General features: G+C 48.8%; 1 protein-coding gene across 1 annotated transcript; it reads right to left on the reverse strand.

Annotated features, from left to right (window-relative positions):
* Positions 1–2,326: 2,326 nt before the first annotated feature.
* LOC119435434 (juvenile hormone acid O-methyltransferase) lies at positions 2,327–20,157 on the reverse strand. Its single transcript, XM_037702292.2, has 5 exons — positions 19,918–20,157; positions 18,442–18,720; positions 17,154–17,301; positions 6,465–6,589; positions 2,327–2,350 (listed from the first exon to the last, which is right to left on the reverse strand). Exons 1-5 carry the CDS (start codon positions 20,155–20,157, stop codon positions 2,327–2,329), a joined length of 816 nt encoding a protein of 271 aa, XP_037558220.2.
* Positions 20,158–27,865: the final 7,708 nt, after the last annotated feature.

The raw sequence follows: 27,865 nt of genomic DNA on the forward strand, positions 1-27,865 counted from the left end.
TTGTCAATAATATTCCAACCTGCCTTTGCTTTCACTCATTCTTTTCGTTGCTTTATTCATATATTTACCCCCCCCCCCTCCTCCCGTTTTTTTCCACGAGCACCATTTTTCTGCCCCGGCTTTTATTCTCGCTTTCAGACTAGATAGTTCACTGGCCTCCAGCGGAGCAGGTACCGCCCCCCGCCCTCCTCATCGTCCAGGCCCCTTCCACGAAAAGAGGAACCCACAATGACACGTCAACCGGCTAACACACGGCGCTGCCTCAGACTCTTCCACCGACTATAAGTAGTGCATTAACTTTCTTTTCAATTCTACACCCCTCCCCGCTAACACACTCTCGCCCGTTACGTCACCCACCCGTCTTACCTTCGCTCCCCTTCAGAGAACCCTACCTATAATACTGTGCCGAGGATAGCATATGTCGCTTTGAAGAAGACAAGTACACTTGTGAAAACGTTGGTTCCTGCTCTCACCTTGTTCTCGTGTTTCTCATCGTCTTGTATTTCGATCTCTTGCATTCCCCGTGTTTTCCTGGACTCATAGGCAGATCTGTTGAGTTTCCCAAATTTTGCGCTCGCTTTACGTTGTTCACTGTTCATCTGCTAAAGAGCCGATGGGGTTTTATGTGCCAAAACCATCATATGATTACAGGCAGGCCGTAGTGGGGAATCCGGACTAATTTGGACCACCTGGAGTTCTTAACGTGCACCTACACCTATATAGGTAAACGGGTGTTTCCTGCATTTCCCCCCATCGAAATGCGGCCGCCGTGGCCGGGATTCGGTCCAGAGACCTCGTGCTCCGCAGCCCAACACCATAGCCACTGCGCATCCACGGCGGATGCTGAAGTGCCGATGACGCCTGCAGACGCCTTTCTGTATACCTCCTTAAACTCTTTAGTAACCCAGGGCCGTATAGAGAAAGTGGGCGATGATGGTCATTATGAGTGGAGGATTTTTGCTTGCGTCATAAATACCCCCCCTTTCTACTCTCGGAAACCGGGGGCCGAGGTAGCATTACACTTAGCTTCCATTTTGAACAAGCACTGAAGCAAGCACTCTAATAACACCAGAATACTTGTTAGAAGCGTAACTGCCATTGCTTATGCTTACTGACCTAGTTCTGCAAAGGTATGCTGGAAATTGCTCCATACATTAGCCAACTTTAGGAAAAACGAAGTGTACTTTGTGCCGATGCTACCACGAGGTGGTAGGTTGTACGTAAGTGCACAGCACAATTACGGAAGGAAGTACAGATGTGATGATTCACAAAATGCAGATGCCAACTCACTTCAAAAATCACTGAAAACAATATGAGAAGGTATACATGGATTTTCTATATTAAAACGCTGGTTAGACATGAAGACAAAAAGGTACTGTATTGTCATGATACGAAAAGTTTTTTTATTATGCTTTGGATATGTTACATGTACATGGTATGTGTAGTTATGTATTCTTGCGGCGTCTGTGGTCCAAATAAACAAACAAGAACATGTCAATGCTTATATTAATTACAGAATGACATAAATTGAAGGAAAGCGCGAAGGTTGTGTTTAAACATGTTAATAGTGCAGAGTTCCTTAATGTTAGGCGGTAACGAAATCCAAAATTAACAGAAAACTGAGCAGAAAAGTTGCTGTAGTTAGTCTTGGGCATAGGAAGCAAATCGCATATACTTACAATGGGTAAGGTGGTTTTCCTCTATTATTTAAGATGACCTTTTCCATTGCAGAATATGTGCATCAGAATACCTAATGAGTATTTGTAAACTTTTGCACAGATATGCTGTGAATACGCAGACGTAACATGACGTCAGTCTTGGGAGCAGCGTTGCCGGGCTAGCAAATGAACATTTACATCGCTGCATTCTTTTATGTGTCAGAGTGCTGTGCAAGAATCTCAAGGCACTGCAAGAGCTGCAGGAAAAGGAAGGCCTGTGCGCTGCTAACAAGCCTTCAAAGACGCACATCGAGTACTACCAACAGGTGAGGCAACCCATAAATAATGCATGTATAACGTCTACGGGTCTTCTTTCCTTGCTCCAACAGATCATGAAAGTGAAGTTGGCGGCACAGACGTTCAGCCACTCCCTGAGCGATGCGCTGGAGTTCGCTTCTTTACTGAAGCTCCCAGGCTTCGGAAACTGCATAGGCACAGCCAACTTAGTAGCAATCTTGGATCAGTAAGGGTGCTAGTGAAGCATTTCTCGTGCACGCTGTGTCCATTTCAGTAAATGATGATGATGAGTGTAGTGTTTTGTTGCGCAAGGGCCAGTATGGCGAAGGCCAGTATGGCCAGTGTTGATGAGTTCGAAGCGAAGCAATGAGTCACGAGAGGTGGATGTGCTGGGGCTGTAAAGGGGCCAAAAAAACGGTCCCTGTAAAGTGCCTAAAACCTATATGTAATAAAAAATATGGCAATGAAGAATTAAGTGTGCTATGAACACGAAAAATACATTCTGAAGGAATGACGATATACTGAAATATTTCAGCAGGGAACACTTTCGAAACAGCAGCACTGCCTTAAAGGCAAATACTAAGTTACTAAACACTAAAGGCAATACTAAGTCAAGCTAAAGTGATGGATTAGTGCTCACGTATCTCTAAGGCGTCAATATTATCCCGAACAGAACCTTAGTAATCGAGAAATTAGGGTAAATGCAGAACACATATGTCCTACGGGACATTAAAGTACTTGCCCGATGACGAAGGCACTACTTATTTAAAATGTGTCAATTGTACTCAACCACTTAATACCAAAACATCCCCCTACTATATTATATGACGAAAGAAATGGCTACTTGACCAGTTCTATTTCATTTTTACGAAAAGAACTCATTGAAATTACACCGTTGAGAACGACGCGGCCGGTCGAAAAGTTTCGTTTTCGATCGACTCTGCGCCGCCCGCGCTTTCGCGTTTCAGTAGTTCCGTTATCGCGTAGTGCTGCGCTGGTTGTGCTGGCTCGCAAAACTCGCACAAACTGCAAGTAGCAGAGAATTCCACTTCCATATGATGTCGCGGCATGGCCGAACGGTCCATGCCACTTGACCAAAAGCAACTGCAGGGGCGCGTCGTACCGCCATCTGTCGGGCGCCGTTTTACTCACCGACGGCAGCAAAGGGCGGTGATGGCGCATGCAACGTCGCAAAGCGCCGGCGCGGCGGGAGAATTGAATTCCCATAAAGGTATTCGGACCCTTCAGTACTAATTTTCTGGTAAACTAAGTCTTTTCTTTGCACGAAACAAGCGGTGCGAGGTTTCTGGAATGGTATTTAAACAGTCCACGTCGATTTAGTATTTGCCTTTAGTGTCCCTTTAACAGAGCCCTCGAAGCGCAAAAATCTGGAGGTGTGTGCTATAAACACTATCACAGCAGCATCCTATAGACAGAGGATGCGCTACGAATTTATAGGGCTAATAAGATGCAAGACTACATCGTTCAAGACCCCCAGGAGTGCATTAGTGTTAAAAAGCGGTTCTTCACCAAGAACATAGCGGGATAAAGAGGGACACGATGGCGATATGCGATGCGAGAGGAAAATGTTTCTTCCCCTCTTTCGCCTTCCCGACACTCCAGGAGGACGGTCAGCCTCTTACCACATCTACCACAGATTGCAGGCTCTTTACCAGTCAACAGAAAATTGTGAGTATTATGTGGATTCTGAGACGACAGAATAGGACATCAGTTGTAGTGTTTTCGTAGCGCAGGGTCAGAAACCTAACTTCGGCTTAATCACGTGAAGCTTATTGTTCGTTTCAGCATCCTACAAGCGTTTTCAGTGGCTTCGCAGTCTGCGGCGGGGAGCAGCAGCGGAAACAGAAATACCTTGCCATACTATTGATTTGGCGAGTTCGTCTGCAAGCACATTATCCTCGATTCCTGTTTGGCCAAGAAACCGGCACGTTGTTACATTCCGGAAGTCACATGTGCGAGCGTACAGGTGTATTTACAATATGGATACTGAACCATCCGCCAAAGTTGTGTGCTTGCAGCCGAAGACGAGGAAAGACGACGTGTTCCTGATTGATATAGCCTATACAAGATATAGAAGGCATATATACAAGAGCGGCAACGATACGTAAACAAGATGGCTGGCGAGACCGATTCTTCCTCGGCGGTCGAACAGAAGTTAAAACGGTGAAAAGCGAGCGGTTTCGTGACGGGACGAATTATAGGGGAAGGTCACGAAGGGTAACGTGCTGTCCTTATCACTATGGTCGTCAGAAACGTACACAGACAGCACTTCTGTCATCGTGCCATTGAGCCGCTCCGTAAGTTCGTTTGTCTGCGGTTGGCAGGCGGTTGAAAGCTTGTGCTCCGCAGAACAACGAAGTAGGTCGTCAATAACGCGGGACAAAAAGGTGCGGCCGCGATCAGTGAGGAGCTGCCGGGATGCGCCGTGATGGAGGACGACGTCATGTAGAAGTAAATCCGTCACCTCAGTTGCACAGCTTAATTTGTGTGCGCAAAGCTCGCGTGATCGCGTACCGGATTGCATAATCAGTCGCGACAACGACCCACTTATTGCCATATTTTGACGTCAGAAAAGGGCCGAGAAGATCGAGACCGACGCGAAAGAATGTTTCGGAGGGCACATCGATGGGGTGGAGGCGTCCAGTGGGTAGCACCGCAGGTTTTTACGGCGCTGACAGAGCGTACAGGCTGCAACGGTAGCGGTGCACAGAGCGGTACACGCCTAGCCAGTAGATGTGGTGCCGTACGCGGTCGTAGGTGGCTTTTTATAGGGTTGTAAACATTAATTGCCTTATTATCTCACAATCTCTATACCAAAAGAATTGTGCTGCAAGATATTGACAATTCAAGTGTAACACCTCAAATGCAGTCTAAAGCAGTCCGAAAGGTAAAAATTTTTGGTATACGTATAAAAATATATTCACGCAGAAACTCCTCCGGGAGTTGTCCAAGTATACGTAAGCTTTGTACCACTTGGTCATCTCCACGCAGCACGGTGTCATTATCACTATTATGAAACTTGATCCGACCAGTACAAACGACAGCGCTGTGGCGGCACGAACTGGTGCGAACGGCGGTGCAAGGTGAATTGCTAACGCACGCAAATTATTGCAGGTGGCCCGCGCCAAGTGAGGTGGCGACGTTCCGGTCATTATAAGCCGTCATCGCCCTATAACGCCTTATCCATTCGCGTCGAACCATTATGAACCGTGACCAAACGCACTCCGCGGGCGAATGCACGTGGCACGGCCGCGCGGACCGATTCTTGAAAGCGATCGGCGATGCCGACAGTGTCTTCCATAGCTTGGCGTGCTGTGTTCTGGCCGCTTACATAGCGTTGAAGAGCGACGCACGGGCCCGTATCTTGAAAGCCATCTGCGAAACGGGCAGTGTGTGGTCTGTGTTGAGAGCTCCGTGTTGGCGGTGTTCTCGCCGCTTCGTTGGCGTTAAAGCGACAGGCAGCACGAAGCTAAAATTGCTCGATGATTCTTTGGCCTATATCTTGAAAGCGATCGTCTTACATGACGGACGGACGGACGGACGGACGTACGGTTTTCGTTGGGTAGCAGAGGAATGCTTACGCTTTTCAAAGTGTAACGCGCTTTCTAGGGGCTCGGCCGTGCGTCGTACTGATAGTACGGCCATCGTCGGCAATATATAAATCCAATGCCAGGGCAAGGTATTTAGAGAAATAATTAAAATCGTAAGCAGTCGCGATGTAATCTTCTTGTTTCGCTCTGGGTTTTATGAGAAATTGGATAGCACAAGACGGCGCTTTAGCAACACATGAAAATGATCCATCCATCCAGATATTAAATTACACGTTCTTATACTGCAACCGGTATCAGCTATCGTAATTACAAGTTCTTGGAATACAGTTCGAATACCTCCAGCTATGCGAATCCACGTTTATATTTGCGATTCAAGTTCGCTGCAAATTTCACTCCGTTGAACCATGCCTCATGGGCTGCGAAGGTCAGCGCCCCTTTCATTAAAACGAAAGAAAGAAGGAAGGAAAGCACTAAAAATATCCCATCTGGTAGGAGCCAGGGCTCTCATGTCATTGAATTTTACGGGTCGTGTTCGAACTGCTCCGTTTCAGAAGGACCACCAACGGTCGGTTCACGTGTCAGCCGCCACAGTGCACTGTAATAGCAATTGGAGAAAGCCCCACAACCGGGTATCAGTAAGCATATATAATTTCTAGCTCATGTTTTCGGGATTGACATTGCAATTTTGACAATTTCGGACACGACATTGAAATGAAATTTACACAATCTAGTTAACCGGATGGGCCTACACAGACCAGTCGTAAACATTTTAGGCTGAGCGTACAAAGAATCTGATAAACAGAGAAGGAGTGCACTAGCGGGAGTTGGTCTAAACAATGGTTCGGCGGCGCCTGAAAACCGCGCCGCAATCGTGTCGAGAACGTCGCCGGCCGCCTTGGCCGGGTCGACCTCGGCCCAGGCCATGAACGTGGTGTACGAGAAGGTGAGCTCGTCGCCGCTTCGTGGCAGACCCGCGCTGCGGCGTTCGCGCAGTCGCGCAGAACTCGTCACGCAGCTCTGGAGGCACTCGGTGCATCACTGGGCAAGTGCCCATGATCAGGTCTGCGGGCAGAGGACAGATATGGGTGAAGAAGGATTGCCATGTGAACGCACGCAGCTTTTTTTGTCTTCACACGCTGAAAGGGGGCCCTAGTTCAAAGTTACTTTAGAGCTTCCTACGAGCTGCCCTGACAGAGACAAGTCCCCTTGTCGCAGCGTTGGCTTCAGCGACATTCCTTGTTTGACTACTGCTCATCGCTTCAAGCCTACGTCTTTCTGTGAACCCCTGTGTTGTTTGGATTTCGCGCGTCCTAGTGTCATAAGTAACCGGCCGTCAACCCCGAGTAAATGCGGACAAATTGCGAGCACCCTTACGTTCTCAAACAAAATGTTAGTAAATAGCTACTAAATGCATGCATTTACTAGATTACTGTGTATTTTACTACCTTCTTACTAGTTCTGTGTTAGTCAGCGGATAGCAAAGCTACTTAATGCTGCCTTTACTGGCCATAAAGGCTTAGTAGTTTTTACCAAGTAACTACTAAGCCACTACTATCTCGTCTGGTCGTAGTCAATTATGCTGCGATGGTGACAGTAACATGCAAACTTTAGATAAACTGTAGTACTGTTAATTATGTTGGACTGAAGCCCAAACCGCATGAGAGCGATTTTGTGCGCGACGGCGACCAGTGACAAAAAGGGCCGTCGCGCGAACAGATCGCTCGTTCTTGTCGCTCGATCGCTCAGATCTGAAAATCTAGAATTCATCGCTCGTCGCCCGGAAGTGCTATGAGCGACTAGCCAATAGCGCGAAGCCGGAACTGGATATTCATCAGCCAAGTACTACCGATTGTCGCACGGAATGAGCAAACGACTAGATTTTGATACGTGCAAGGATAATAACGTAGTGCAAGACCTTAAGAATATTTATGCTGCTCTTACACTAAAACACATCAACTTAAATTAATAAAGCACGCGTCACGCCAGTTTCGGCGAATTTGCTGCCCTCATACCGCAACACCGGGGAGGCGTCGCTCAATGTCGTCGCTCCTCTCGTTGCTCGCATGCGGTACGACTTGTAGGCGAGCGACCGCGACAGCCATCTCCATCACGTCGCTTGTCGCTGTCGCGCGCAAGATCGCGTGCATGCGCTTTATATTTATATGTTACGCGCGACGTCGTAGCACGCATATACGCAGACAGCAGGCTATAAAAATTCGGGCACCAAGCTTTGATTATTTATCCAAATACATAGGTGCTCACTGGGGCACCATGTGATCCCTCAAACTAGGGCTATAAATACTCTTGAAGCTCCTCGTGGGGTACGTGTCACGTAGAACATATGTCATTGTTCGGTTTGTGTGTTCTTGTTTATCGTTTCTTGATGAAGTTATTTAGTACGAGTACTTCGTTTCCCGGAGTAATTTCCCGTAATGTCTCTGGCAAGCATTACATATACTGATAATTGATGCCTCATACAATATGACAAAGAGCGCGGTCCTTGTTTTTTTCATGTGCATTATTTTACCTTCTTATGATGTTACAATACCATTGACTTATAATGACAATGCAAGCGGCACTTATAAATCGAATGGACCGCATTGTTGGTGAATATATTAACGCGGTAACGTTAAGCGCCCGTGTCGCAGAAACTCCTGCGTCAGCGACGGTGTTAAGCATCAGTCTGGTTGAAATATCATAGCGAACCACATCATCTCGAACCACCCCGACCGGGCGGGCCCTTCGCGTGGCGCAAGGCGTTAGTGTAAAAAAATGTAATTTCTCAAATTAAATTCGTCAGAGAAATCGTAAAGTACGACTTAACTACAATGTACAAACGTGATAGCGTTGGATTGTTTTTTGAATATACAAGAAAAAAATCCTGATAAGCAGCCAGGGATCTTTGAATGCTACCGCGTTCCACTCTTCAAGGCGAAGGTTAAGCGTCCTTCAATTCTGATGGTGTTTTGCTGTAGTTTGGTTCTAGGCAACATTGAGGGGAATGTTGAAAACCGAGACTTTCTGAATTTTGATCGAGCCCTATGTCAAAGAATATACGGTTTCGCGTCAACGGCGTCCAATCACGCTATCGCATCCCACTCTTAAAGGCGAAGCTTAAGCGTACTCCAAGTTTGTTTCAGTTCCGTTAGTAACTGCACTACCGAGGTAGTACTACGTATTCCTAGCTTCAGCAACTACGTGCAATTAGCAAGAAGGTAGCGCTTTTTGTGAAAAATAACGAATTAGTATTTTGTTAGTGAATAGCACTAGCCATGAAGGACATGATATGGCTGTGCCCGTATAAGTTCCAGCTTATATACATACCTAAGCCTATAGACACGTCTTGCAGAGTAGTTCGCTCGAGGAACGAGATGGCGTTTACGGCGGCACACCGCACGTTGCGTCAAGCGAAAGTACACGAAAGCGAAATCATTAACCCTCTTCTGCCCTGCTACTGTGCGATAACCTCTCGGAAATGCAACTGGTTGGTCCCAAATAAGCTGTGTTCCATTAGTGCTGCAAGATGCGGAATGGTAAAGGGAAGACGTGTGCAGTAGTTGGCTGCAAAAATAGTGACTGCCATATTAAGGAATGCAATGAATCTGTGTGACCAAGTTCACGAACTGCTGCTACGCAAGGACTGCCTGTGTTGACGGCCCTTCGCGATGCAAGTCTTTCCTCGAGGACAAAAAAAAAAAAAAAATCACTCATGCCCCAGCGTTGTATCGTCATTCTCCAAAGAAGGACTTGAATCCCGGAACTTCGGCTACAGTGAGTAGTGTAACCGCTCGTTACACAGTGACAAAAGGAGTAGCGCCACTTCGTGGCATAAGAGGTTTCTCGCACGTTATCTACGTACATCCACCCCAACTCATACTCAAACTTACGCCCACTCTATCGCCAAAGTTTCAAGAATATGAGAGTGGGCGCACTATTGCACCGAAGCAGGGTGACGTACCACACCTACAGCACACGAATGTTCGAAGCGGAACGTTTCGTGACTTCTGTTTCTGGGGTTTTACGTGCCAAAGCCAGTTCTGATTATGAGGCACGCCTTAGTGGAGGGCTCGGATTAATTTTTATCACCTGGTGTTCTTTAACGTGCACTACAACGCAAGCACACGGGCGGTTTTGCATTTCACCTCCATCGAGGATGCGGCGCCGCGGCCGGGATTTGATCCCGCGACCTCGTGCTCAGCATCGCAACCCCTTAGCTAACTGAGCCACCGTGGCGGGTAACGTTTCGTGACGGTCCACATGCACAGTAAGGGCTCATTCACACAGCTGTCAAACGCTCCGTCACGTCACCGTCACGGCATCCGTTTTCGTCAAGGGAGAGGGTTTCCGAGAGGGTTTCCGTCACCGTGCTGGCGACGGAAACGTAGAGCACCGCTCTGCGTCGCCGCGCGAGCTGTTTTGAGGGGAAAACGACTCGGAAACCCCTCCCCTTACGAAAACGGATGCCGTGACGGTCACGTGACGGAGCGTTTGACGGCTGTGCGAATGAGCTTAAGCGAGTGGCTGCGATAGTACGTCTTTGCTGTCAAGCTATTAAGTACAAACATTTATGCTCCAAGCCTTCTGCGCAGCAAAGAACAAATCTATCGCAACTGAGCACTGAGCGAGCGATTAGGCCGTAAATTGACGCCAGTTAAACAATCGTATAGTGACCCCACCGAGGAGCGTTACTGCGTCAGAAACATGATAAACCGCTGCGTCAAAGACATTGGAAAATAAAGAACGAAGAGTATTCGACAGTGATCCCGATTGAATGCAGAAGCGGAAAGTTTGAAGAGCTTTGAATATATTTTTAGCCCCGCTAGAACATATACTCTGCTCGCACCTTTTAGACAAGGCGTATTGAGCTCCGAAAGCGCTTATATGTCCTCTGAAGCTGTGGCCAAATCTTTGTGTCATTTACGCAATCACCGTGAGCGGTATCTACCTAAACGGAGATTTGCTTGCACTGCGTAACGCAAATCCATTGTAAACACGGAGGCAACGTAGGCAGCTGAGGCAAGCAAAGGACGCTTCACTACGTGAATAACATGGCGGCGCCCACCGGATCGACGTGATATGGTTCTATACGTAGGCGTACGTATGTATATTGACACAATGATGTGGGGCTCACGCACAGCGGGACGGCGCGCGCAAAGGTCGGCGCTATGAAAGACGACGAAGCGCGTAGGCTGCACGTTCTTCTGGCCCGCCATAAAGAGAAGCATCTGTTTTTCAAGACTCCGTCTTCGATCTACGTTACATTTTTTCTGGTGGAGGTGCTGGGTACATGCTACCACTCCCAGATGGAACCACGCCTACAAGCCCAGTACGAAGTCCGGTCGAGCTGACTCCTGTTCACGTACGGACAAGCCGTCGACTTCAAGGACTGCCACCGGAGCACGAACCTCTACCCAACCGAGTCAGAACGATGAGTACATCAGTTCCGTCTTCTTCCTCAACTGCACCGACCGAGGTCGTGCTTAATGAGCCGCTAATCCCCAAATCCTTCCATGGGGACACCTTCGAGGATGCTGAGGACTGGCTCGATCACTTTGAGCGTGTCGCTGAATTCAACGGCTGGACTCCGGAGCGCAACGTACGCAACGCCTACTTTGCCCTCGAGGACTATGCGCGGACATGGTTTGAGAACCGTGAGGCGGCCCTATCAACATGGCATGAATTCCGACGGCAGCTAATCAGCACATATGCCAGCCTCGATCGCAAGGAGCGAGCTGAATGTGCAATTCAGGCGAGAGTACAGCGGCCGAACGAAAGCGTCGCAATGTTTGTCGAGGATATGTGCCGACCTTTTCCGACGCGCGGATCCGTCCATGCCGGGAAGAAAAGAAGCTCAGGAACTTAATGCGTGGTGTCAAGCAAGAGCTATTCGGAGGCCTGATACGCAACCCACCAAGGACCGTTGCAGAGTTTCTCGCGGAAGCCATATCAATGGAAAAGGGCACTGCAGCAGCGAACAAGGCACTACAGCCGCGACGTGTCGACCCTATCACGTGACCATCTCACTATACCTGTTGATACATACCGACGCCTTGCGAGACCTCATTAGGCTTGTTGTTCGAGAAGAGCTCCAGAAGCTTCAGGTGGCTCCGGCATCGGTACCGCGACTTGCTCTGGCTGAGGTCATCCGAGAGGAAATCAGGCAGGCAGTCCAAGTCCCAGAGCGACGCGAGACACCACAGCCCGAGATACGGCAGCCACAGCCTCGCATGTCGTATGCGGAAGTTGCGCGAAGTTCGTTGTCGCCGACTTTTCACGGTGTGAGCGACGTGCCGGACTTCCATGGTGTGCGCGCCGTGGAACAAGCAGCTGGCGACTTCAGGCCTCGCCGCACGCCATTCATGGCTGAAGCGCGACCACCCCGCAACAAGCGACGTATGGCGTACTGCAGACCGGAGGCCTTTGTGTTTTCATTGCGGTGAAGCCGATCACCTCTACAGGGCATGTCCTTACCGCCGAGCTGGGCTCCGTGGATTTTCACTGAATGCGCCGTGCCCACGAAATGGCGAACGCCCCTAGAGATTGAAGCCTACCTCGCGGGCGCCAGGACGTCATTTACCCCACGATTCCATGACACCCGGTCACCGTCACCGCCCGAAACAGGTCTTCCAGCCCCCTCTTCGCGCCGAGCGCACCAAGGCGTCGCTCACCCAGCCCTGCTTCCCGGAAAACAGAGTTCAGCGACCTGCGGAGGTGAGGTCGCTGACGTTGCGAACGCTGAAGATCCTCCACTACGACGACCGCGATATGACGCAATTGAGGCGCAGAGAAATCAGTGCAGTTCGGTGTCAGTATCTTGCGACGTACCAGTTACCATAGATGACCACGAAGGTCACGGCGTTAATTGACACGGGTGCGGACACGTCTGTCATCAGCCAGAATCTCGCACGTATGCTGAACAAAGTTTCGACGCAATGGGCCGGAACTCAGATTCGTACTGCAGGAGGGCACCTCTTAACCCCAATGAGCCGGTGCACGGCAAGAGTCAACATTCGGGGCTTCACGTACATCGGCGACTTCGTCATCTTCCTGAATGTTCAAGGACCTATACTCGCATGGATTTCCTTCAGGCGAACGGCGCTATCATCGACCTGCAAGAGTCTAGAGTCAGTTTCGCTACTACACAAGCCATAGCGCAGCAGTAATCACAACGACCGTGACATCGCGCTTCGCGTTGCCGACGATCACGTCACGTTGCAACCCAAGAGCAGTGTGCTTACCCTTGTCCGATGCGACATGGAGGACGTCGCCGAAGGAATTGCTGAGGCAAACATCCCCCTGCTTCTTGAGCGCCACATTTGCATAGCCAGAGGGCTTCTTGAGGTGCAAAACAAATGTTCAGTCGTTTTGCTAACAAACTTTAGCAACGAGTACCGGCATGTACCGCGAGGAACGACAATCGCATTTCTTCGAGAAATCATTCATGTTACTGACATTGGCCCGTTGAAATCGCATCGTCTCAGCAATCTGAGTTAACCAGCCTAAAAGAACGGATTCACGTTAACGCTACTCTACCAGACCATCAGAAAGACCGACTACTGAGTCTCGTGAACGAGTTGCCGACTGTTTCTCAACGTCGTCCAAGTACGGCGTACGTCCATCACAAAGCACCGCATTATTACGGATGAATCCGCACGTCCTGTTCACCAGCATCCTAACAGAGTGTCTCCAGAGGAAAGGGAAGCGATGAAGCAGCAGGTGAAAGAGGTGCTCCAAGACGACGTGATCCAGCCGTCCACAAGCCCGTGGGTCTCCACTGTAGTGTTACCAGAAAGAAAGACAACACACTACGCTTCTGCGTAGATTACAGAAAGTTGAACCATGTCACCAAGCGCGATGTCTATCCTCTGCCACGCATCGACGACGCATGGATCGTCTACAACAAGCCAAGTTCTTTTCTTCGTTGGATCTTAAATCCGGATATTGGCAAATCGAAGTTGATGAACAGGATCGTGAAAAAAACAGCGTTTGTGACACCTGACGGCCTTTATGAGTTCAAAGTTCTCCCCTTCGGTCTCTGTTCCGCACCTGCCACCTTTCAGCGGATGATGGATACCGTGCTTGCTGAACTCAAATGGCAAGCCTGCCTCGTATACTTGGACGACGTTGTCGTGTTTTCGAGCACGTTTGACGAGCATCTCGCACGACTTGAGAGCGTCCTCGCTGCGATCCGTACTGCCGACCTCACCATGAAGCCTGAAAAATGCTACTTTGGGTTCCAAGAGCTCAAATTTCTTGGCCAGGTCGTTGGTCCTAAAGGCGTCCGACCAGACCCCGACAAGTTAGCTACCGTCGCCGAGTTTTCACCACCCACAGACAAGAAGGCTGTCCAACGCTTCCTTGGTTTGTGCGCCTATTATAGACGCTTCGTCGAGGGATTCTCTAGAATGCTGAGCCTCTGACACCGGCTTACACGCGACGATGTGCCTTTCATTTGGGCGGACGAGCAGCAGCAGTCGTTCAATGAATTGCGCCAGCGTTTGCAAGCTGCCCCAATACTTGCTCATTTCGACGAAGACGCAGATACAGAAATCCATACTGACACCAGCAATGCGGGTCTCGGCGCAGTTCTTGTGCAGTGGCAAGATGGTGCTGAACGCACCATTGCTTATGCGAGCCGCAGTCTCACCAAGGCTGAGAAAAACTACTCAACCACTGAAAAAGAATGCTTAGCGGTTGTGTGGGCAATTAGTAAATTCCGACCCTACTTGTACGGTAGACCTTTAAGGCTGTCAGCGATCACCACGCCCTGTGCTTGCTTGCCAACCTCAAGGATCCTTCAGGCAGACTAGCCCGTTGGAGCCTGCGCTTACAAGAGTACGACGTTACCGTTGTCTACCGATCTGGAAGGAAACACAGTGACGCTGACTGTTTGTCACGCGCACCGCTCCCTACGACATCATCAGACCCTGACTATGACTTGCCATTTGTCGGCGTTGTCGACGCCGTAAAGATGGCTGAGCACCAGTGCGCTGACCCTGAGCTGCTGCCGCTGATCGAGCACCTTCAAGGAGTTGAAGGTGTTTTACCTCGCTCGCTCGTGCGCGGCTTATCATCGTACTGTTTGCGCAACAACGTCCTTTACAGGAAAAACTGCGGAAGCGGTCCAAATACGTACCTCCTTGTCGTGCCATCGGCGTTGCGCCAAGACATTTTGCAAGCCTGCCATGATGAGCCATGCGCGGGACACATGGGATTCGCTAAGACATTAGCAAGGATACGACAGAAGTATTACTGGCCCCGGCTTTTTTTCTTCTGTTCAACGCTACGTGAAGACCTGCCGCGATTGTCAGCGCCGCACGAAACCGCCCTTTAAACCGGCTGGATTTCTCCACCCTGTGGACCCTCCTCAAGCACCGTTCCAACAAATAGGAATGGATCTACTTGGGCCATTCCCAGCGACCTCTTCGCGCAACAGATGGATAGTCGTCACTACCGACTACTTAACCCGGTACGCCGAAACCAAAGCTATTCCGGAAGCAAACTCGTATGAAGTGGCCAAGTTCTTCGTTCACCACATCGTCCTACGACATGGTGCACCTTCTGCTCTCATCACGGATCGCGGTACAGCATTTACAGCCGAACTTATGCAGGACGTTCTCCAGCTAACACATAGCTCTCACCGCAAGAGCACTGCCTATCACCCTCAAACCAATGGATTAACGGAACGTCTGAACAGAACGCTGGCTGATATGCGCTCCATGTATGTCGACGTAGCGCACAAAATGTGGGACGATATTTTACCCTATGTCACCTTCGCGTATAACACTGCTGTACAGGAGACTACAAAATTTACGCCGTTCGAACTTGTATACGGGCGCCACGTCACGTCAACACTTGACGCCATGCTACCTGTGGATGATAATAGCCCGACCAGCGAACACGTGGAAGAGTTCGTACAAAGAGCCGAAGAGGCCCGCCAGCTTGCTCGGCATCGTATCCGGAGCCAACAGCATACGACACCCTGCGATGCAACCAGGGTCGACGCGACGTCCGTTACAATACCGGCGACTGCGTGTGGGTCTGGACGCCCATCGGTCGCCGTGGACTCTCGGAAAAGTTGCTCCGCCGGTATTTCGGTCCCTACAAGGTTGCGCGCCGCCTCAGCGACGTAACCTACGAAGTCGTCCCCTGCAGTTCCGACCCCGGTTCGCTCCGTCGTCGTCCTCGCGCTGAAGTTGTTCATGTAGTACGCATGAAACCATACCATGCGCGTACGTGAACGCCCAGATGCACCTGTGGAGCTCCATTTCTTGTCATGGCTGAAAGAACTTTTTGACGCGACCGAGACGGTCGCTTTTCGTACGGGGGGCAATTGACACAATGATGTGGGGCTCACGCACAGCGGGACGGCGCGCGCGAAGGTCGGCGCTATGAAAGACGACGAAGCGCGTAGGCTGCACGTTCTCCTTCTGGCCCGCCATTAAAGAGAAGCATCTATTTTTCAAAACTCCGTCTTCGATCTACGTTACAATATGTAAGCCTACATAGGCCTACGTATACGCCCTCTTATTTGTAATAAAAGCCTTTAAATTCACTCGAATTATCCCACTACCGGTGAATTCGGTGTCCAGGAATAGATCATTTGCAAGAAAAACCAAAGCAATTTATTCACTATCAAACCAATTATAATATGTTCTTGTCTATAATCATGTTTATATTAGAAAGTTGGAGCCATGATAGCAGTCTTTTTCCGTGTTTCTACATTCCAAAATAACCATCTATGTAGACCGAAATAACTGGCGTCAAATTATTCGTTCAATTTATCTGATTACGCAAGCAGAGCCGCGAAACGCTGCTCTAGGTCCAAACCATCTGTGAGGCGGAAGTGTGGCGTAAGGTGATGCTGCAGTCGCACATCCCTCTGGCCACGATCTTATTGGCGATTTGCTCAACCCACGACCGAATGCACAGTTACTTCGGTAGCAGTGGCGAGACGGGCATTTTCAACACCACCTATAAGCACAAGGCCTGTTCGCTCCTATTCACGACGTCATGCTAGCTGGCCCTAAATTTCCAGTGCCAAGCCTGGCGTGACGCAAGCGGTGTCGTCGAATTTCGGGGCGGCTTTCTGGAAAGTGGTGGTAGTCTTAAGATTTCTGCTAAGCAGGCATAAGATCACAGCTCCTCTGCAACAATTTCGCACTTACGTGTGCCATAAAGTGAGTAATAAATAAGCTAATTTATGTATTATTGTTATTATTCTATTTTGATGCTAATATCCGCCTAGCCACGTAACCTCTCTGCAATAACGGCAGTGGCCTAAATATCACAGTTTCTTTTAAAATAAAGTGTACGGCATAAATAGACAGACCTGGCATATACTTTGCCGCAAGTTTACACAACCCCACTTAAACGATCACTTCCACAATGAGTCACAATAGATGACTACCAACTTGCCCGCATGGTAATCCCTCTACTTTTAGAACCTTGTTTGTTGCACGAAACACGTGGCACATTTGATTTTGGCTTCATCCTGACAATGCGCCTAAATACTACTTTAGCAGCCTCCGACGATGCCTTAAACAGCGTAGCTGAGAATGCTGCTGAGCAGTCCCTATAACATCCTTCGTTGTGGAAAGAAAATAAAGCCTGAGGAGGTTCGTACCGTCCAGGCTCTCCGTGGTGGACAGCCGCCAGTTGGTCTCCAGTAATTTGCTCAGTTTCACCTTTAACCCGGCGTTTTCCATCATCTTGCATACGAGCTCGGCACCTTTGTCTCCCTCGGGCAGCTTCAGAAGAAATGCCTTGTAGTCCTTAAGAAAAACCACGCGTACAAGCATTTTACAAAAGAAAGAGAGGGCCAGCAAAATAGCACGGAGAGCCTGATATGGCAGCGAGAAATTTAGGATTTTAATATTGCATGAAATATACAGTGGCAACAGGGGATTCGGTGTATTGCGCGTACACTCCTAGTGCAAGAAACCACTGAACCTTCTCATTGAGAGTACAATATTTTACACTAACTAAACAGCCTTTAATGTCGCACTCCGCGTCTAAGTTTCCCAGTCATGTCCTGTTCGCAAACAGCAGTAAAAGAAATTTTTTAAAAAGGAAGAGATCATCCTTTCGCCACAACGACGAATTGCGAATTTCTGTTTATGCAGACCAGTGTGTCGATGTGCCCATTTCATGGTGTTTTATATCCAGATTGCGTCTGAGTTCTTTTCCTCGCAACACTATATAATGCATAAAAATACCTTTATGCATGTATATAAGAAAACATGTATGAGGCAACGGAATGTTCCCAATTGGAAGCTGTAATGTATATGAAAAATAAATAAAAGAAACATAGATTAACGAAGTCGAATATATAAGAACCAGGAATTTTTTTGTTAAATTGAAAACTTCGATGATTTGAAACACAAACTATCATGGGAATAACGCAATTTTTATTCAAAAGCGAAAAAATATGTAATTTCACCGACTTTCCGCCTCAAGCCCGGCGCGGTTTTTTGCTTACTGTCGCCATACGTTAATAAATTTTAAGGCGTTTCGAACACACCAGGTTTCCTGAAACTTGTTCCTTACCCGTGTCCTTTCCCAAGCCTTCGTTAAATCGGGCGAGACGTTTACTTCATTTTCTTGCTTCGAGGTTTTCAACGCATTAGGCTCCATGAATGAAGAATTTCGTATAATTGGAGTTAAGCAAGATCCCCGCGCCTATACGGCTCCTGTATTTCGATATTGCAAGTTCTGTCGCTGCACGAGCTCCGTGCTTCTGATTCTGAAGTTTGTGCTCACGCACCGTTTACCAGTGATTCCAAGTTGCATTACGGCATTAGCGCTGTTCTAAGCCACTGTGGCGCGGCGCTGAAACAGACAAGGCGTGTCCCGTGAGAAGGCATACACCATGTTACAACATCCTACTTCACCCCGCCCGAATGCGTTCTCACCGCGGCCAGCTCGGTCCAGCGCCCTTCATCGGCGAGCATCTGGTACAGCGGCACCAGGTTGGAGCGGACGCGGAACATAAGGAACAGCTCGCCGCCCTGTTCCCACAGCAGCCGGCGAATGTTGTTCAGCGCGCGCTGCTTGTCCCGCACGGTCTCCAGCTGGTAGAGGGAAAAAATCCGCCGGAATTGGCCCCAGCTGGACAGCGCCTCGTCCACGTCACGTTCCACGTCCAGCACCTCGTAGAGGATGTCGCGCTGGGCCGCGTTGCGGCGAAGAACCTGGCAGCAGCCCATCGGCGCAGCGACCAGAACGGTTAACTCTAGCGTACTACCTTGAAATAAAACAGCGCGCACGAACGAGTGCGGATAGAACAGGAGACACGCACCATAAGCGCGGCATGTGGTGAAGCTGAGGCATTACCAACTCCCCGAAGTTGCAGTTTTATTGCAGTATATACTAGCCGCGCCTTTCGGGCAGTCATAAATTGCGAAATAATTTTTTTTGCAGTATCGAGTCCACCACCACAACAATTGACGGCGCCCATACGCTGTCTCTACTGACGAAAGAATAAATAACGCAAATTTATGTTAGGCCGCAAAATGGAAGATACAAGCAGGGCAAGCACACACCGGATAAACAACTGTCCAGTGTGTTCCTGTCGTTCTTGTGTCTTCGTTTATAGTTTGCAATGTTATTTGGCCAGTATGGACCAACTATAGTCGAGCAACAAGTATTGTAACGCTTCACGCTGTCTACCGTGTTCTGCACGATTTCCAAGAAAATCAAGAAAATGGCGTTCACTGGGCGAATTTCTGTAACATGTACGCGACGGGTGCGGACATCATCCAGCCATTTCTCTTGCTATTCATTTCGCGACATTGTTCGTGTGCTTGGTTCGATTTACACAATCGCTTTGACACGGAGCAAATAAACAACGGCAAATATTGAATGCTTGGGCGTCGTCTGCTCTAAGGGTCTTTATACGTATATATCGACAACACCAGCCATAAACCAGCCGGACGCGGGGTAATCTGCTCGAGATAGGTGACGCAAAGTGCGCGTGCATAGCGCATATATAGTCGGACCCTCTAGCGCACCTCTTCATTGTGAGCAAGGGTCCCGTAGTAATTCCACAACATTGATTATATGTCTTTTTTCTGTGTTAGGCGAGTGCTCGTTTTCTTTTGACCACGTATCACCCTCGCCTGACGAGTTTTCGTTGAACTAGACGAGATCAAACGCTTAATATTTGTTTTTGCACGTCAACCTTGTGTCTCATCAAGCCCGGAGAGCCAAGCAAGTCGTGCGCATGCAGCATATATAACTAATCCAGGATAAACCCGTAGGACAAAATATTAGGCGAACTTATGCTCCATTGCGAGTTATGACTTAGATGTTGGTAGAGAAAACGATAAAACAGTATAACTTGGTAAGCTACGTAATGAGCTGATATGACGCCTGCGTTCAGCACGCACCTTAATCACGTCAAGCGACCTTTCTGTGGCGACGATGACGCGATGGAGACCCCCGAACTCTTTGACGATGCAGCGGGTCAGTTCACCGGAGCCGCAGCCCAGGTCGAGGAACTGGTCCCAAGACGTCGTCTCGCGCATCTTTGCCTCCAACCACTTGAAGGCCTTCTCGCAGTCGCTGATAAAGTACGGGCGCTTGGCCTTCATCCATGGCGGCAGGGCCAGTTTCTGGCCGCCCTGCATCGCTGCACGCTCGGCGGCATCGCGACATCGACTCTTATGTGTGGGCGGCTGCGTCAAAATTGGTGGCGAAGCGCTGTCGTGAGCGGACGATCGCAGCTGCCGAAAAGTGTGACCAGGACGTTGGTCTACGGCCATCATTCCCACTGGGCCTATCCGCCATGCGGCCGTCGGGCCCTTTCCAACAGTGCAGTACCCTCGATGGTCCGCCATAGTCTTCAATCTTTTCGACCGAGTCGCAGGCTCCTTGTAGGCGACGGTTAAGAAGCCGCGGTTCTGCCGCGTGTGATGCCCGACAAACAGGATATGGCGCCTCGGGGCTCTAGGAGCAACGAGAAGCGAAGCAAGATGGTGTCCAAGGTCTGGCACACCAGTCATCTTATGTAAATTTAGGCTCGCCGAGTTGTTAATGCTGTAACCGTTGGGGGACCCAAAAGGCCGCACTACTGTTTGCACAAAGGATGAACGGCCGTCGCTGGAAAGGCAGCGTGCTTGGACCGACTCGCTGAGGGCAAGGGTCAATTTTTTGCGGGATTCACGCACGCATTCGGCGACACGCAGTCCTGTTCCTAAGCGGGCGCTGCAGCCGATAGCAAGCATGTTCGTACCTTGGGTTTGCTGTGGCCGGAGTTGAAGCAAAAGAATTTGGCGGTCAAATGAACACGGTTACTAGTTACTCCTTGATGACTGACGGCGCCACGTCATCTCGTAACGCCAGCAAGCCCACACTCCGCTGCTCTAACAGAGGATGATGATGCCTCAATCAATGGCACAACCCACTGTGGGGGATAGGCCACGAACCGGGTGGTATTATGATGGAAATTTAAAATAAATTAGTTTAGAAATAAATAAGTAATAAAAATTTAAGGAAAATAAATGAATAATTGAAGATGGGAAACGAACTGATAATAAAAGATTTAAGTAGTCTATACTAAGTTAGTCAGCCTTGCCTAGATAGGAATAGTAATATGAATTTAATAATAAATTAAATACAGTAAAGGATAGACGTACACTTTGAATAATAATATGAATACTAATATAATTGTGATGTTGTGACATTACTTTTTGAATTTGCTAAATCTAATATTTATTGGAGGATAAATAAATCCATCATGGAAATTGGGAAAATATTAAGGCAATCTTTTTGTGTCACAAAGAAAATTATAAATGGCTCGGCAAACATTCCCGTAGCTATATCCTAACACCGTGGCTCTAAGTGAGAGTATAACTGAACTGCTTAAAGGCAGCCCTAGATTGCGAAGTGGGATTTCCAAACATCGTTGTCGATGATTAGAAAACCGCCAACAGGATAATAAAAGTGTTCGATGGATTCTGGTACAGTGTACTAGAAGGGGGCAGTGGGCTTACTCTCTGGCGGAGGCTATGCGATGCGGCGGCTCCACAAATTTCGCAAATATGAGCTTCTCCGATAGCCCGAGCGGCGGCGCTGGCGTCCGCTTCAATGGAACGTGGGTGCGACGGCGCAGCTGCCTAGTGCCCGCCCAGTGCCCGATCATATTAGTTGGAGTTGCTGAGCTGCGTTGTTTTTTCTGTGGACGTCGTCGCGTGGGTTTTTTTATTGCGATAGCAATTATATGGACACTTCACCGGATTTCTGCCGTCGGCGTCGCCATCACCGTGAGGTTCCGTATAGATAAAATCTTCGCCGCGCGCCGTATGCCCGAGCGGAAGCGTGCGGGGACGCGCGCTATCACGGAGAGCGAACGCACGGCGGAAAGCAAACGCGACCGTCGCGCTTTGAAAGGCCGTGGGGGTATGGGAGGGAGGAAGGGAGGCGGGGCGACGCTGCGTTCCTGCAACAAAGGCCTATCTTGCAACCGGGCGCAAGGGGAACTTTCCACTCAATCTCCCACGCGCAAGCAAGGAAGCGGGAAGCCAGCGCCGGAGGGAGCGGGGGGGGGGGGGGGGGGGCGCACTTCTACTCTGCCAACAACCGCGGTCGTTGCTCGCCCGCACCGTCTCTTATCTCCACACGGCTCTGACCTTTGTATGCGCTGTGCATTCGCCGCTCAGTTTCCGTTGAAGCGATAGACCGCACGTACCTTCGCCCGCTGCGGCGTATGCGCTTGCTGCCAGCGTTTTGACAGTCGTTGTCTCCAGTCATTCAGTGTGATCTATTCATGTTTGCTTGTGCGCGCTCACACCACGCTTGTTCATTCAGTTAGTAATAGTCGGGCCACATTTTCCAACGCACGCTACACATGCAATGCTGCCCGGATCTATATAGGGGCTTTAGCCCGGATCGGCAGTGCAGCGCTACAGGTGTGTCCCTTCGCACGCGCTGCCCACGGGAAGCGTGCATAAATGCATAATGCATAAAGCTTCTCACTATGACGCCACCAGGCGAAAGTTTTCAACTTGCCCAGCTAACAAACACACACACACCTTCACACGCGCCTTCTCGTGGTCATCGAGTCTTTCTTCATGTCGGTCTACTTACGCCGCAGCACACTTGCTTACTTAATCAGCTCATGTTTACTACAATTCATATTGCTACCAAAGCCGCACACCTTACTTCGTATGACAATGCTGTGTTGCTATCGCATTCATTGCTTCACCCTTAGGGCGAAACTGTGACATTTTTTTTCCTTCAGTGTTTTTTTCGCACATAGCCTGCAAGAGATTAGTATGCCTTGCAGTAACTGAGCCATGCCGCGGCATCGACAAAACCACTGTTACGCGCCTGGGTGCCAAACAGGCTATGTTTATGTGAAGGATGGGCCGAAGTTGTCCTCGTTTGGCGTCCCGAAGGATAAAAATAGGCGGAAAGAGTGGGAAAAGAACCTCCATAGAACCTCCCTTGGACGACACGAGCGCAGTATGCGAGCTCCATTTCGAGCCACGTTTTGTGCTCAATTCCAACGCAGTTCCTGATCACTGTGAATTGTTTTTCTTTTTATGGTCTAGTTAGGTCAGTTAGCGAAGGAAACTGCGAGGAAGGTACACTGGCCTCCTTACTGGAAGTTGACTCTCTCGAAGCATCAGGTGACAGAAATGAGTGCAGTCAAACTGCTGCTAGCGCTACTGCCACAGAGGCCACACAAACGTGGTACCCCAGCATTGCACGGGCCTGCGGGTTTCAAACGACCATAACCAGCACGTGGCCAGAAGCGACTCGAGGCTCACTTACCACATTGAGGGCTATGTTGCGCGGAAGTGTATTGTCAATTCCAGCACAAAATGCCAAGAATGCATAAAGCTTCTCACTATGACGCCACCAGGCGAAAGTTTTCAACTTGCCCGGCTAACAAACTTCTGTGACCGAGGAGGCCTCCTCTATCCCTCCAGTCAGCTGTACGGCTTTGTGAAAATTCTAGAGGATCTTTTCACAGAATGCTTCTCTCAGAGTGAGCTACACTCTGACAGCGTTATGGATATGCTGGAAGTTGTTAAGAGTAAGCTTTCCCTCGAAGTTGGCTGCAATGTGCACGCTCTTAGCCTCACAGCTAAAATAATTAGGTTTTACATTGTCACACGTCTGGATTCTTATGTGAAAGGACACATAACACAAACTGTGACAAGGCAGAAAAGCGGCAGAGGGCCAAGCAGCTGAAGTTGAGCCATTGCACATCGGTTGAAGTGCATGAAAAATGGCTTGCTCTACTTGTTGCAAATAAAAGCAGTGCGTCAGCAACAGCCCTGTTAACTTCATTTTGCTTACCCTTATATAACTGTACATAAGCATAAGCCGGAGCCTTTGTCAAGTGAACTAGTTTTCACTTTTTCTTCAGGCCTCCCTCCATTTCTTTATGGAAAAAACAAACGTGATTTGATTCAACAAATGTTGATTGATTATTGTGGTTTATTGGCGCAAGGGCCAGATGTGGCCAAAGAGCGCCAAGACGATGGTAATGACTTGTTTGTGGTACATGAATATTGAATTACATGAACATTAGCATGTGGCATGGCTGTAAACGGGCCTAAAACAGTCGCTGTAAAGTGCGTAATCTATAAGTAATAAAATTATGGCAATGGCTAATTATGTGTACTATGGGCATGAGCAATGCATTGCGAAGGAATGATACGACTAGCAAAATATTAAGATGAGAGAATTGGCCAGAAGAACAAGTGCCTAAACAGAAGCCCTTGAGACACAAGGGCCTGGAGGCATGTGCTATAAAAAACTATCACAGCAACATCCTCTGGAGAGAGGATGCGCTACGAACTTATTGGGATAATAACATGTAGCACCACATCATTCAAGAATACGAGTACTGCTTTGGTGTTAAAAAGCGGTTCTTTACAAGAAACATAAGGAGATGTAGAGGGACACAATAGCGATATGCTAGAGGAAAATGTTGTTTTTTTCTTTCTCTTTCGGCTTCCCGACACTCCAGGAGGACGTGGAGGACGGTGAGCCTCTCGCCACATCTACCACAGGTTGGAGGATCATTACCATTCAATAGAAAATTGTGATTACCATATGTGTGTCCTATTCTGAGACGACAGAATATGATATCAGTTCGCCGGGTTTCGTTACGGAAGGCCAGAAACCTAACTGTGGCTTAATCAAATGAAGCTTATATCTGTTTCTGCGTCCCACAAGCGCTGCCAGTGGCCTCGCAGTTTCTTTCGCAAGAAGGTTTCAAATCCGTTGCAGGAACAGCAGCTGAGGTTAATAGCGGGTGATGTGACTGATGTGGCATTTGGTCGGCAAGAACATTGCCCTCGATGCCTCTATGCCCAGGCGCCCGCATTAGTGACATGCTGGTTAGTTGCGTATGCACTCCAAAGAACAGAATAGAGCTCAATGAGAATAGGGTTTTTCTGTTTACAGGGTGACTTCAAGGCTTTTAGACGCTTTGAGATCTGTAAATATAATAGTTTTTGGAGTTTTGATTTCCTTATGCTTTACGGCTGACAATATTGCGTAGGCCTCAGCGTAAAGTACTTGTTTCGGGTGGAGTCCGGAGTCGGAGAAGGACGGACCGACGGCTGCATAAGATACTCAGAATGTGATTTAGAAGCGTCTGTGAAATTCCGTGCACGAGTACTTGGACTCTAATTCTAGAAAATACATTCGGATTTCGACCTCTGAAGCGTTCTTGAACCTCTACAACATGATATATCACATGCTACTACCTGCCACTCCCAAGGTGGTAAACAGCTTGACTGAAGGCATTAAGCGATGTTCGAGGAGCGGGATATCCATTCTTCGCTAAGCTCCCTGACACGCAGTGAGAGGGACGATTACGACAAAAGTGTAGCACAGTCATATCGTTAACGGTATTAAAACACGGATGCTGATGATTAGAGTGGACTTTGAGAAAATATGTGAGACTGGTGTATGTCTCTGCAGATGGAGTGACCACTCATTTAATTCGACGATAAACTTTCAATGGGGCGTGTTGTTCTGAAAGCGCCAGTGGTCAGGCGGATACCTAGATTATGGACAATCCAGCATCTTCAGTGCACTAGGGGAGGCAGAGTGATATCCGCTCTACCATAATCCAAGCGTGATGAAATGAGACTCTTGTGAAGATTCATTAAAACACTTCCTGTCGCTGCCCCAGGATGTGGAGATAAAATTTCAGTAAGTTCATGGTTTTTAGAATTTCACCTTGAGGTATTTTATATGCGGAATGAATGTAAGATTAAATCAAGTATGATGCCTAGGAACTTGCTCTTTGTTCAGAGGTATTTGTTGTCTATACATTTCGATAGTGGGATCTGGAACAAGCCCTTTCTTCCTGGTGAAAAGAACAAGGACTTTTGTGGGGTTCACTTTGAATCCGTTTTCGTCTGCCCACATGGACACCTTGTTCAAGCCCTGCTGTACCTGTCTCTCGCACACTGCGAGGTTACATGACTTGAAGCCTATTTGTATGTCGTCTACATAGACGGAATAAAAAAATTGCCGGTGGTAATGAGGCACGGAGTGTGTTCATCTTAACGATAAAGAGTGTGCAGCTGAGCACACCTCCTTGAGGTACACCAGTGTCCTGTATAAACGGACGTGACAATGCATTGCCGATTCTGACACGGAAGGTACGATTAGACAAATAGCTTTCTATTAGGCTTAGCATATCGCCATGGATGCCCATTCGCGACAAGTCTCTCAGGATTCCGTAACGCCATGTTGTGTCGTACGCTTTCTCCATATCGAGGAATACAGATAAGAAAAACTGTTTGCGCACAAATGCATCCCGGATATTCTTTCAATGCGCACAAAGTGATCAGTTGTGGATCGCCCTTCTCTAAAGCCACACTGATAGAGATCAAGCATATTGTTCATTCAAGGAAATGTATGGTCGTCCATTAACCATTTTTATTGCGATAGCAACTATGGACACTTCAACCAGATTCCTGCCGTCGGCGTCGCCGTTGTCGCCGTCGCCGTGAGGTTCCCTATAGAAAATCTTCGCCGCGCGCCGTATGCCCGAGCGGGAGCGTGCGGGGACGCGCGCTATCACGGAGAGCGAACACACTCATCTCCCACGCGCAAGCAAGGAAGCAGGAAGCCAGCGCCGGAGGAAGCTGGGGGGGGGGGGGGGCGCACTTCTGCCAACAACCGCGCTCGTCGCTCGTCCGCACCGTCTCTTATCTCCACACGGCTCTGACATTTATGCGCCGTGCATTCGCCGCTCAGTTTCCGTTGAAGCGATAGACCGCACGTACCTTCGCCCGCTGCGGCGTATGCTTGCTGCCAGCGTTTTGACAGTCGTTGTCTGCAGTCATTCAGTGTGATCTATTCGTGTTTGTGCGCGCTCACACCACGCTTGTTCATTCAGTTAGATAGTCGGGCGACATTTTCCAACGCACGCTACACATGCAATGCTGCCCGGATCGGCAGTGCAGCGCTACAGGTGTGTCTCTTCGCACGCGCTGCCCACGGGAAGCGCTTCTCATCAACACCACTGTTTCATACGTGCCTTCTCGTGGTCATCGAGTCGGTCTACTTACGCCGCAGCACACCTGCTTACTTAATCAACTCATGTTTACTACAATTCATATTGCTACCAAAGCCGCTCACCTTACTTCGTATGACATTGCTGGGTTGCTATCGCATTCATTGCTTCGCCCTTAGGGAGAAACTGTGACATTTTTTTCAAATAGCGCACATACGCAACTGTGAGAGCTATGGACGGTAGCTTGCCGCCGAGGAAGGATCTTTACCTTGCTTCAATACAGGGACCACAATCGCTTCTTTCCATGCGGACGGAAGGTATCCGGCAGCCCAAATAGTGTTGAAAAGTGCGAGTAATGTCAGTTGTGTATCAGAGTGTACGTTCTTAATCATGTCATACATGACTCTGTCGGGTCCCGGTGCAGAGCTCTTGCATGCGATCAAGGCAGCTCTCAGCAATACTGAAAGGACGGTTATACGGTTCGTTCTGTTGAGATTTGCGTACCAATGGCTTACATTCTTGTATCTGTTTATAGTTAAGAAAGGATTGCGAATAATAGATTATGCTTCACACACGCTCAAAGTGCTCCCCAAGAGAGTCTGCCTGGTCCTGCAAGTTATTCCCTTGGTTATTCACCAGAGGAAACGGATGGATTTGCCTCCTGCGTGTATGAAACTATACCCGAGAGAAACATCATCCAGCTTTCTCTCTTTGCCTGACGTCGTGTCCGAGTTCCCTGTGATTTTTATTGTGTTTAAATTGAATGAGATTTTCTGCATTTGGCGATCTACGCAATATGCCCCATGCCTTATTCTGCCTCTTTCGCGCCTCTCTGTACTCCT

Source organism: Dermacentor silvarum, unplaced genomic scaffold (assembly GCF_013339745.2).
Source record: "Dermacentor silvarum isolate Dsil-2018 unplaced genomic scaffold, BIME_Dsil_1.4 Seq701, whole genome shotgun sequence".
In the NCBI taxonomy this organism is placed as follows: domain Eukaryota; kingdom Metazoa; phylum Arthropoda; class Arachnida; order Ixodida; family Ixodidae; genus Dermacentor; species Dermacentor silvarum.

Bases quoted from the DNA above. Each gene is read 5' to 3' on its own strand.
- LOC119435434 (XM_037702292.2), bottom strand. From the start codon at position 20,157: ATGCAGGGCGGCCAGAAACTGGCCCTGCCGCCATGGATGAAGGCCAAG. The intron at 17,302-18,441 runs GTGAGAACGCAT...GTTTTTCTTAAG, and splicing joins GCTGGACCGAGCTGGCCGCG to GACTACAAGGCATTTCTTCT. The intron at 2,351-6,464 runs GTACACCACGTT...GCCCCTTTACAG, and splicing joins GGCGACGAGCTCACCTTCTC to CCCCAGCACATCCACCTCTC.